The sequence below is a fragment of the Lycium barbarum genome, chromosome 12 (genome assembly GCF_019175385.1).
Source record: "Lycium barbarum isolate Lr01 chromosome 12, ASM1917538v2, whole genome shotgun sequence".
NCBI classification, from domain to species: domain Eukaryota; kingdom Viridiplantae; phylum Streptophyta; class Magnoliopsida; order Solanales; family Solanaceae; genus Lycium; species Lycium barbarum.
In genome coordinates, this window is record NC_083348.1 from 97,536,521 (window position 1) to 97,549,391 (window position 12,871).

A 12,871-nucleotide genomic window follows, 5' to 3' on the forward strand; every position below is an offset into this window, starting at 1 on the left:
ATTTGATCAAAATCTCTAGACCTATTATTGGTAATCTTAGAGATTCTATTTGTGTAAAGATGACTAATCATTAAATTGCCAAAAAAATGATAGTTGTTATAGAAGGGTAATTTTACAAAGAACGTACTGTTATAAATATGAATGTTGTTGTTATTAGGGGTGTTAATGGTACAGTTCGTGTGGTTATTTTATAAAAGTTATACCATATCAATTTTTCGGTTATTTCATTTTGTATAATCAAAATTGGACTTTTCGAAACCGTCCATCATCTCGGTTTTTTTTCGGTATCGGTACGATTCGGTTAAAACATAATAAAGATCAATTTCGATAAAAACTTGGCTATTGCAGAAATGTGCTGCTATAGGAAGATATTGTTATAGAGAGATCTGACTCTATTGGTAATGTTGTTAGACTTTTTTTTCTACAAAAAATTTAATACTATCTTTCATTTATACCTTGTACTATCTTATTTCACATATTCGACTTCCTTTTTTTAGCATTTTCCTCTATTTAACTTTTTTGAAACTTTACCCTCACGATTTTCTTTTTTTAATTAATCTCTGAGTTCATATCTTTAATATTCCACATATGTGTCAGATACATGTCAATAATGCAACAAAAATATGAAAATGTATAATAGCAAAAAGGGGTCATTTGCACTTTTGTCCCTGTTTTGTGCTAGTCTGTAATTTTCACCCTACGAATGGGATGGTCTTTAATTTGTTCTTCAAAATTGTTTGTGCTAGTCTTTAATTTTTACCCTACGAATGGGATGGTCTCTAATTTTTGTCCTTCAAAACTGAACTCATGCCTAGAGGGCATAAGTTATGCATCATAATATCCACAAGTTATGCCAACGCATTTAAAGAACTTATGCCCCGCTAGGCAGAAGTTCGATTTTGAAGAAAAATTAAGGAGAAATAACTCATATATACGGTCCACCAGTGGTAGAGCTAGGAATTTTGTTAAGGCTGTTTGAATTCATATAATCTATATAATTTCAATATGTAATATATGTCTGTAATACGTAATAATTGACATGTCTACACAGTATAATTTTTTCGGCGAAGGGTGTTCGGTTGAACACCCTTGCTGGGCTGTGGCTCCGCCATTACGGTCCACGCATCTAGTTTGCAACCGATGTACCTCACCATGTCATTCGTGTATAGATAATATATATGTTCTGTATAACTATATTTAAACATTGCATATGCTCTCTCAGTCTCTCTCTATACATATATACTATGTATAAACACACGAAATCAACTTAAATTGCAGTTGAACATCGAGTGTATAGATAATGTATCTATTCTGTATAGATATACACTTCCTTTACTCCTTTTAAGATCCATCATTTCAATCCGCCCGTACATTTAACACGACAAACTTTATTTACAGTAGATAAACACCATCTGAATAAAAAAAAAAAAAAGAACTTAAAGCCATCATTTTTGGGGTATTTGAATCCTTGTTCAAATTTTAGATCTAGACAAGAAAATCGATTATAACGTGAATTGATAACTTGAATTTGAGATGACTTGCTATTTTACAACCTAATTTTGTAGGGATTACTGAATTTAAATCGACATAACCCAAATGAAAAGGGAGTAAAATAATCTATTTCCTCCAATTCTCCATTAATCGAAGGGAGAGGGGAAAGAAACAATAGGGATATCCATAATTTCCTTCCATTAAATTCTCTCAAAAGTAACTTCCAAAAAATAAAGTCACAAAGAAGCAAAACAAAAATAAATAATAGAGAAAGAGATGACGAAAAAATTACAGACTAGAATTTAGCAAAGCAAATTGCATCAACTTTTTGCATAGAGTTGCGGAAACGAATAGCTATTGGGTTAAATAGGTAGTAAACTAATAGTTGGGTCAAATCTAGTAGACTAGATTACGAATTGCCCTTCTTTTGGGTGGTCTTTAAATTTTGCCCCTTATATTTGAAATCTTTAAATTTTGCCCTTCATCTAAAATTTATGGGTTCCAGGTTCTAGCCCCTACACAGTCAAAATTTTTAAAAAATTCGCAAGGCAAAGTTTAAATTTCGCTATGCCCCCACTGACATACACTTGTGAAGGAATTACCAAAGTTATGCCGGACCCGGCATACTTATGCCTTATGGGAAGACTTGGCATAAGTATGCCGGGTCCTGCATAACTTTGGTAATTCCTTAACAAAGCATAACTTTGGTAATTCCTTAACAAGTTTATGCCGGTGGGGGCATATTTTTAATGGGCAAACTTTTATGCCGGACCCGGCATAAACTTGTGAAGAAATTACCAAAGTTATGTCGGACCCGACATACTTATGCCAAGTCTGCCCATAAGGCATGAGTATGCCGGGTCCGGCATAAATTTAATAATTCCTTAACAAGTGTATGGCGGGTCTGGCATACATGCAACCCAAACTTTGCCTTGCAATTTTTTTTTAATTTATACTTGAGCGGGGGTTCGAACTTAGAACCTCATGATTTCTGCGTGAACGCTCAGAGTTGCAATGCGAAGGGCAAAAATTAAAGACCAGCAATATGAGGGGCATAATTTAAAGACCACAAATATGAGGGGCAAAATTTAAAGACCACCCCCAAAAGAAGGGCAATCCCCGCAAAAAAAATGGACGGGATTACCGAATGGATACTAGGCTTAATTATCCCAAAAATTAAAGACCAGCCCATTTGAAGGGCAAAAATTAAAGACAGTCTATTTGAAGAACAAACCGTGCAATTACTTGGAAAAAACGTTAAGGGCCGGCCCGTCACGCTTTTTCCTCTTAAAACTGGATTGGACTAGCATTTTGAAGTCCAGTAAGTAAAAAGGTCAACCTGTCTCAGCTCGTTTAAGACCACGACCCAAGAAGGTTTGGTTGGGAACGCCCATTTCGAATCAAATATTTGGGCTCAGCAATCAGCATGTACACATCTTTATAGATTTCCCCCCAGTTACTTTTGGGTCTAAAGAGTGTCAAAGGCCCCTAAGATGAAAAATGTTCACGGGCCTAAATAGCCAGCATTCAGGCCCATAGCAGCAGCTTGTGTGCCAATAAAAGCAAGTCCAAACATCTCAATAGAACAACGTCATTACCTCTTCCTTGATCTTCCACTTCAGTATTCGTTTCAATGGGAAGTTTAGTATTCCAGAATCTATAAGCTAGTTTAAAAGTGGCAGTTGATGAAGCATAATTGATAATCCTGCCTGCTAGATCTGATTTTGAACTTTGAGACAGAATTATTACTACCTCCTACGATTTGTAGCAAATTTATGTTTTTTTTCTTCCCGTTAACAGAAAAGTAGGAATTTTTTTGTCATGACGATTCAAAATTGTGACATTTTTCGGCACTAGACCACTGCCCACAAGGCTATATTTTACTATTACTCTTATAGCTTTTTCAAATGGCACTCAAGTAAATTATAGTACCAATGAGTGTACACATAAACATGTTACATCATATTTTACCAATTCTCATCAAAATTCAAGTCAGCAAAACAGCAACTTGCAATTAAAAAGTATAGTGATATTACCATTGTCGATTTAGAAAGAGTCAAATGCATCATTTACATTAATTACAAAAGAGCAACATGAGTTTACGCAATAAACACTCTTCTTACTCTCCGAATTACTCGCCGGCAAATTGGGCAATTCTTGTTTTCTTCCTCAGCAATCCTGCATATCAAGAAAAACGACCCCACTTCAGTTAATGTTGCCAACTCATTTTTCAGATAAAGTAGTTTAGTGCAATGAGAGTTCTTTTACAAATTGTCTACACTAACAGTGCATATAACTTAAATTTCATGTATATATTACCTCTTTGCACAAGAGTGACAAGTAGTGCAATGGCCACAAGGAATAAAGAAACAATCTCGTTTTTTATCATAGCAAACTATGCATATGTTTTCATCATACAAATCCTCTGATGAACTAGAACGACTGCAATTTCCCGATTCCAAATCATCTTCATCACATGTTCCGTAAGTAAAAGAAGCACCCGCTTTCGATATTAATCTGTCCGTCTCTCTTCTTATAGTATCATTTCTTTCCAATTCGCCATTACAAACTCCAAGTAATTTGATTAGCAACGCCACAACCATCAGCAACACCACTAAAACAATTCAAAACAAACTGTTAAATTTCTTACAGTAACATTACTTTAGCCCATAATTGTTTGTCTTGCCATAAAAAGACTATAGAAACTTACGGACAACAGAGGCGTAAACAACTACATTAAGAATGTACTCAAATGCAGCCTGTTGTTGATCTTGATTTTCCTTTGATATTTCAGCAAGATCAAGAAAATAAGAATATAGATGTTAACAACACAAATTAATCATATAAAAATGTGTTCTTTCCAACAATTTAAGCTTGTAAGTGAGATGATCACGTAATTCTACAACATATAGATATGTTAGAAATTAAAGGGCCTTACTTGATTTAGAGAGATGATGATGTCGTATTGACTGAAATTGAGTTGAATTGGACCTGGTACTACTTGATTTGAAGACATGTTCTTTATTGTTCTGCTTCTGCCAGGGTGATTTGCAATTTGCTCAAATGAAGAAGGATTGACTAGATTGAAAGTGTGGCATTTATGTCATCTTAAATGAAGAAGCATTGACATGCTAATCCACTTATTGAGATAGGCATCATTTGAAAAGGAAAAGACTTGAAATACCGTTGCAGCTTTCGTAGAGATTACGGAAATACTTATTCTTCCATGACTTAGAGGGAAGTTAGTGCTAATATTATAGAATTTAGTACCTCCTTTATGTTCACTTTCACAGTCCAGGTTTACGCTATTTAAAGTAAAATTCCCACAGAAAGAAAAAGAGAAGAAACAACTAACAAGTAATAATGAAACTACCCAACTGGATTTTCAATAAAATTATCCAAGCAAAGGGATTGTATGGCCCAAAGATTCTCCCTTTCTCAACAAAAAGACGTAAAGTTAAAAGTAGGAAAAGGCCTCACCCTACTTAGAAAAGACAGATTAAAGTTTAATTTCTTCAGCCAAAAGCAATATATAGAAACAAAGAAGAGAAACAAACAACTCCACTTCCAGACACTATATAGAATCCAAACCAGAATAGGTTTCTTTTTGAGTTGCGAGTTTTGCAAAATGAAAGGGCTAACACAAAATCTAGAAACAAACAAAAGAAGCTAAACGGCAAAATTGCAACTTGCAAGCATGTGTTACTTACCAGAGAAGGCTTTGTAAGTAGGAATGGTAGATGATATATCCCTGTCAACAGGCCGTTATAACGCAGTAAGAACCAACAAGGTTATATTGGGACGTTTCGGATGTCGAGATACAAAATCGTTTTTGTTAGGAAATGTTTTACCCATAATATGTGATTTTCCGAATTCTAATTTACTCGGACTCCAATTCGGATAACGAACACCAAATAAGAAAACGGAAAAAAATGTTAATATGAGGAAGGAAGAAACACAAGCACATGTAAATTGTAATATTGCTTTTCTCTGGTATTATTCCTTTACATCAGCTTCGAAGAAACCGGCACTCCTCCTCTAAACAGAGAAATTATTTAATCAAAATAATATTCCTGCCTCCCATTTTAGGTGGAAAACTTTCTAATATTTTTGACTTTTGAGTCGTCGTACCTGCTAAGTGCCCATTCTTTACTGGTTATCAAATTACTTAATTTTGTCAATACATATTTTATGGAGTCTGGAGTCTGTAGATCCCTACCCTTTTGCAACAAATCAATTACACCATGAAGTTTCAGTAGTATTGAGCAATGAATTTTCCCTTTTGGTAACAAGCACTCCTCTCCATGCGACACCATTTAGTTTAGTCCAATCAATAAAATTCTGAACAGCAACAAAAGATATACTGGTTCAATTCTCTTTTTGTACAACAAAAATAGCAATGGAAATGGTCCTACTACTCCACCATCAGTGCTCAAGTTCAACCAAGAAGCTATTATTATATTTGATGTGGATGCCTGAATTAACTGTGTCAAAGGTCCAATAAAAAAAAACATTTGAGAACAAGGTTAATCACTTGCTCGAATTTAATATAAAAACTACTGAATTGTCCGCGCATCAGGCGATCTTTAGAAACATTAATAAATTTGAGAAATGATACTTTTAAATATTTAGCTTGAGATAAAGAAGAATTTATATATCTATTTACATATTTAATTATATAAGTTAGTCAACTCAGTAATATGAGTATTTTAAATCACTTCCAATTGCCATGGATGCAATTTTCATACTTTAAGCAGGGTACATGTCACAAGCTGTAATGTTCCAATTTCTATAAATGAGCCAATTAACATATGGAAAGTTGATATGTATATCCTAATCAATTAGCCTTTTAACTTAAAAATGAAAACAAGTTTGAGCAATTATAATAGAATTGGTAATTATAAGTGTGATTCCGTTGAGAAAGAGAACATGAAAATTCACTACGTCATGAGGAGGAGAAAAGTAATTAAGTTAGCTCGAAGCATTGGCAATACTTAAGAGTCCAGTCTCGCATCTATTAGGTATCCTCAAACTTTGTTATTCAGACATATCACCTCACTGTCAATTAGAATTAGTAGGGTTGAGTAATGTAATAGAATTGATAATGTAGTTTAAGTAATTGTAATAAAATCAGCAGCAACAACCATGTTCAATGATTCATTATTGCGCATTAAGCGTTTTCCAGAAATGAGAAGAATGGACAATTGGACACCACCAAAATCTATCAAAAAAATCTTCCTAGCTACATGCAAAAGAATTTTTTTTAATAATAAATAAGTAATTCGGACATTACTCATTGGTGCCCAAAGTATAGTTTTTACCAAACTATAAATAAATTCTCACTTGAAAGTTGTAGGCATCACCTGAGCTTTGTTTAATAAAAAGTATTTTCCCTAATCCGATTTGTATTATACTATACCACTGGATATGATTTTAAAATATAGCTTTATAAAAAGTTTTACCACTGGTATTGTTAATTTAGATTTACTATCCTAAGCCAACTTTCCCATATTTTACCATATAACCTAGCAAGTATCCTAAATCTAAAAAATTAACATAGAAAATGATCCACCCTTTAGGGTAATAATGTAATAAACCCTCTCACTTCGTCTTACACTCGACTATAAAAATACATATATATCATGAAAATAATACTAAATAAAGGGATTGTCTTGATTTTACCATTATGATATGATAAAATTTATGCAAATGCACATAACTCTAACATGAAAGATGTAAAATTTGTAGTTTTATGCCAGGGAAGATTTTTTCTGACGTTATCCAATATTTGGTTGATTATCAAGCCACGGTGGCACATCATTCCACAAATTTAAGATTTTTTGGATTCATAAATTAAAATAATTTACTTCATTTATACCATGGTCTCAGCTTTATTAAAAAAAAAATAATGTATAATGAACCTGCCAAAAAATCTAACCATCTAAGAATAGGTATGTAACTGTATACAAACCTGGTGAAAACTCGAATTACATAGGTCAAAAAAGACGGCATGTACAGATCTCCCATTCGCTTTCAACTCCTATTGGTTTTGTTTTTGTTATAGACTTTAGAGCTTCAATTTATAGCATAAGACAAAATACATGATGAGACTTTTGTGCTTTTTGATTACGCAACGGATGCTTCTTATTTTGCTTCATATTCTGAGTGTAAAGTACATGTGAAATGTGTTACAATAACCATTTCAGGTGGCATTATTCAGAGTATTAATGATGGAGACTTATTGCTACGTTTAATTGAGCTTTATGAGGCTTTATTATTTCATTAGTTAGTAGAATAAATTAATCAAAAAATGCAAAAAAAATGGTGAAAATGTCAAAAAAAATCTATGCCTAGATTTATATTATATATAGATTGATTGGGTAGTTACTTTTTTCCCCTTTCCTTTGGTTAAATAAGTTAGCAGTTGGACTATGGTGAATTTTACGTATACCCCTTATCTCCACCTAATTATACTAATTTAGCACAATTAAGTAATAAACTAAAGTGAGAATGTGTAGTTAGTGATAATAATATATATGAAAACATATGCATATATTAACTGAACTGGTATAAATAACGTGAGGATAAATTGAACTGGGTAAAATCTAGGCTTGACAAATGATCTAATCAGAATCCTACACGTGGAAGTCTTAGCTGAGATAGACCCGGACCTGCAATGACATCAATCACCTACAATAGCCTGGTAGCGTTACTCAGTCTCAGTCTTGGTGTATCTGGGACCGATATTACCTTGTTATGATACCGAGCTTCCGGGGGCAGAAGCAACCAAGGGCACCGATTCTCGTGGAGTCTCCCTCGGTCGTAGTTCTCTTTCCAACTGTAATGCACTTCCACCGGCCTCTGCCCAAATGTCAGTCAACCTCAAGCCCAGCGCCTGCTCTTCAACACTGTGCGAAAGAATCTTACACTATTGAGTAGTCACTTCTCACTGTTCACTTGATCTTTTACTTTGAGGAAAATCCTTAGCCTTTTATCAATAAATAGGCCCTCTTAAAATAAAAGAAAGGACTGGACTCTTGAGACTGAATACTCATCTCTCGCTCTTGTAACCCTAAACACCATTCTTGAGCTCTGAAGATAGCAAGTTTCTCGTTATCTTTCTAACACTTGTTTCTTTATTTTCTAGTCACTGGCACTCTCACATTTACACATCTTTCACGGTTTAAAAACCATAAAAAGAGTTTAAGATCGATCACGATTCACTTGTCTCCAACCCGACTTTAACAAATTTAATTGATTATCCTAAAATCATTTTAACGTTAAACATAATTTTTTACCCCAAAATAGTTGCAAGACTTTTTTTCTTTGTACATTTAAGACATCGTTTGACATTAGAAGTTGCAGGAAGTCATCTTCCGAGAAAATCTCAGTAAAATAAAGTTAGCAAATGTTTTGTGCCTGTCATTTTAAGAGAGGATTTCTCTCATGAACCAAATGGCGCAAAAGTAATAAAAGAAATCGGATTTTACGATACCATATCGAATAAATATAAAATTTAATTTTTTGCCTCTTTAATTTCTGTTTCCTGACAATTGAAAGGTAAGTATTTAATCTGCCTGACAAGAAGTTATACGGCACATTACTAATGATGGTGCCTATCATGAAAGGCTGAATTAGTTTTCACGCAAAGCAATCCTCCACCAATTTAGACAAAGATATATTAATATACTCCTCCCATCTCAAAATAAGAGTCGCTTTAATAAAAATAATTTATCCAAATTAAGTGTCGTTTTAGAAATTCAAGATAAAAAAATAGTAATTATTTCCAACTATACCTTTCTATTAAAGCACTATTTCTTCTAAATAGTGCTTAATTCTTAGGAAACATCTAATACATAAGAGTAACTTAGTAAATAATATTTTGTAGTATTTATAGGTTTTCTTGATGGACGTGAAATGAGCTAAAGCGACACTTATTTTGAGACGGAGGGAGTAACTAAAAACTACTCTCTCCATCTCAAATTATCTGTCGTTGTTACTAAACGTAGTTATCTCAAATTATTTGTCGTTTTAGAAGTTCAAAGCACAATTAATTTTTTTTCTTTCTATTTTACCTTAGTAGAATATTAATGACACGTAAATGAAGTAAATATTTAATGAATACTAACTCTTAGATAAAAATAGGTAATTTGACTAAATTGCCCCTAATTAAATAGGTATTGAGATTTGATCATATAACACTTAATAGAGACATATATGAAAAAATAAAGTTAATTCTTTATTGATTTATAAGTGAATACTCTTTTTGACCCAAAAAAAAAGCCAAACGAACACTTTTTATTTATTTGGAGGGAGTAGTAGTTGTCCCTGGGAAATTTAATTTTGAGAAGAATACCTAATAAGTATTTAATGCTTTGTTCGAGTAGCTTATCCATATTGGTCAACAAAATCTAAATCTTTAATCTATAGGTACGAGGCTACGTGCCACCCCCTATCATTGACTTTTTAGACGTGTTAAATCTTATTGATTAAGTTTCTCGTTTTTTATTCATTTGACATGTCGCGATTAACTTTTAGAGCTAATGTTGCAAATATAATCTTATATTTTAATTTGAGATTTTTTATGTTCAACGCCTCAAACCTAATATCTCAAAGAAGATGCTTGTGAAAGTAGCTAAAGAAATATCTAGAGGCATTGAGGAACGACAAGAGGCGAAAATGACCTAACATTTTCCCATCGGTTGATTATTAGTTATCATAATAGCTATTAGCATTTTGTAGATATTGTTTACCCCGGATTCGGTAATCAATTGAATTTGTGTGTGAGTATAGGATATGTGCTTGAGTCCCAATGTTTATTACAAACCGTGGATGAGAATGCTTATTGATAAGCGTGCAAGGAGCGCAAGTGACAGATGACTCCGCGTATGGCCAATTTGATTGAAGAAATATGATATAGATGACAAACTTACAATGAAAAATATCAATATTGAGATTGCAAGAACTGTATATATATATGTATTGTGTTACAAGTGTTCTTTTGAATAAAAGATCAACCAACCCCCAAAGGGAGGAGGGAATGCCCTATTTATAGTGATGAACCCATGGGCCTTCCTCAATATGAATTAATAAAATAATAATAAAAGGACAGCCCCTGTGTGGATGTGATGGGATCTGACTGACGGCGCCGTCTGACACACGCATAGTTGGTAGCCGACCATGATGTGACACCACTGCTGCGCCCCAGTAACGGTCATAACGGACCAACGGACTCACGGGTACCGGACCACCGGCGGTAACCCCCCGGAAAGAGATCCGAACCTTCGGTGGCTTAAAAACCGGGACCGATGATGCTTCCGCTCGGCTTTGATCCGAATGCTTATCCGGAAACCCGATGCTTATACACGAACTTTCCCTCCTTTTCCTCCTTCGAGCCACGGTTACCCCGGATTGGCCCTCATCCGGTTTTCACCGTATACAGATAGCCCCAAGCTTCCCGGACCAACGATCTATCGGAGTGATGGGAAGTGAATGAATCGTACATCCGGCCACCCGGTCGGCCAATTCTTATCACTTTATTTTGGCGGGAACGGCTGCGTTTCGTCTTCCTTTTTGTCGCCCACGTGTCCAATTCTGGTTTGTTCGTTCCTGTCAACCGCCTTTTACACGTCGTTTCGCATTAATGTCGCAACACGTGGCGATCCTCGATTGGCCGCCCTCGATAACCGTTCCTCCCTTACGCCTATATAAAGCCCCTCATTTCCTCATTTTTCACTTTTCTGGTTTGCTCTCCTTTTTCTTCTTCCTTCTGTGCGTCAACAACCATCCTTTCCGTTCACAAATTCGTTGCCAAACCTTCTCTTACCAATACAAAAAAAAAAAAAAAAGGAAAGGGAATTAGCTTTGTCACTACTCTCGTCAATTGCTTCTTTGCTTCTTCAAATCGTCACTTCCTTCGTTTCCTTCACGCCATTCCCTACTTTTCTCCTTTTCTTTCAATCATGTCTGAAGCCACTTCTACAGACGTTCCTTCAATCTCGTCCCCGAGGGCCGAGGCCGTATCCTCGGTCAAACAAAAGGGTAACCCCGAAACTGCGGCCTCGGATATTATACCGGCAAAATTTAACTTCAACAAAGACCTCGAGGTAGAAAAACCCTCCGTCGTTTCAGACCGGGGATACGACGTGAGGCGATATCCTTCCTCTATAACCGAGGACAGGCTCGACACAGTCCGGACAGACTGCGGGTGGGACACACGCCCGGTAAGGGTTTTCGCACCCGGGCCAGATGAATCCATAACCGACCACCGGGAGGGGTTTTTGTACGTGTACACTTACCCCTTCACCCTTAAGCTCGACCCCCCGGCTGATCCGGTCATACTGGATATGTGCCGGACTTATGGCGTAACTTTGGCTCAGATCGGCCAAACTGTTTGGAGGGTCGTTGCCTGCCTCCGGTTGCTGGCCATCAGGGCTGAGAAGGAATTCTCATTGGGCCACCTAATACGCTTGTATTCCCCGAGGATATTCCGGGGTGGTGTCATAAGATTAACCAAGCGCAGCCGGAACCCGCTCTTCTCGAAGATGGACGAAGACCGGGACAGGGGGTGGTTGGAACGCTACGTCCGGGTAAAATCCGAGGACATAATCCCGGCCTCCCATCAACCTTTTCCGGAGAAATGGAACGACAAACGTAAGTTCGATCCTTTGAGTAATCGTCATCATATGTTTAGCTGCTTACGGTATTGTTTTCTCACCACCCTTTCGCTACTTTACAGCAAATGGATTTGTTCCCCCGGTTATCCGAGATCTGACTGAGTGGGTCACGGCGCTCCTCAACCAGCTTCCCTATGAGGACCGGACTTGGGCCCACTTATCACGCGGTCGATGGATCGCTCAAAATCATGGTAATATTTGGCTTCCCTTTGATCTCGTTGCCTCTTTAGCCATTCGAGGCCGTCAATTTCCTTAACCTGCCTATGCTTTTGTCATTCAGGCTTGCCGAAGGGTTCGGTGGCATCTAGATCGGAGTCGGGGGCTGCTTCCCCTGCACCGGCGTCCGCCTTCGACATGGCAGGTTCCGCTCGCGTTCTCGCCGAAGCCGCCAAAAGGAAACGACCCCCCGAAAAGGGCCAACCGTCCAAACGAAAGAAAGCAAGGAGTGTTGCCCGGCTACCGAGAGAGGAGGTGGAGTCCGACATCATTGTTCGGAGGGTAGACCCGGCACCGTTAGCGGCCCCAGTACCCGAGGAGACTGCCTCCGAACCGCCCTTGCCTTCTATGAATGAAGGTATCTTAATTCCCGCTCTTCTTTCAAGCGCGGAAGAAATCCTTTCCCCGGCCCCTCTTCGGTCGGTTGACTTCGTCGACATTTTAGGTGAAACTTCTTCGGAAGATACTCCCCTGCAAAGGAGAAAAGG

General features: G+C 36.8%; 1 protein-coding gene across 1 annotated transcript; it reads right to left on the reverse strand.

The window, feature by feature from the left end:
• Positions 1-3,483: 3,483 nt before the first annotated feature.
• Positions 3,484-5,011, reverse strand: LOC132623566 (E3 ubiquitin-protein ligase APD2-like). Its single transcript, XM_060338343.1, has 4 exons — positions 4,430-5,011; positions 4,202-4,271; positions 3,811-4,105; positions 3,484-3,669 (listed from the first exon to the last, which is right to left on the reverse strand). The coding sequence occupies exons 1-4, from the start codon at positions 4,505-4,507 to the stop codon at positions 3,591-3,593; spliced, it is 522 nt and encodes a 173-aa protein (XP_060194326.1). The 5' UTR covers positions 4,508-5,011; the 3' UTR covers positions 3,484-3,590.
• Positions 5,012-12,871: the final 7,860 nt, after the last annotated feature.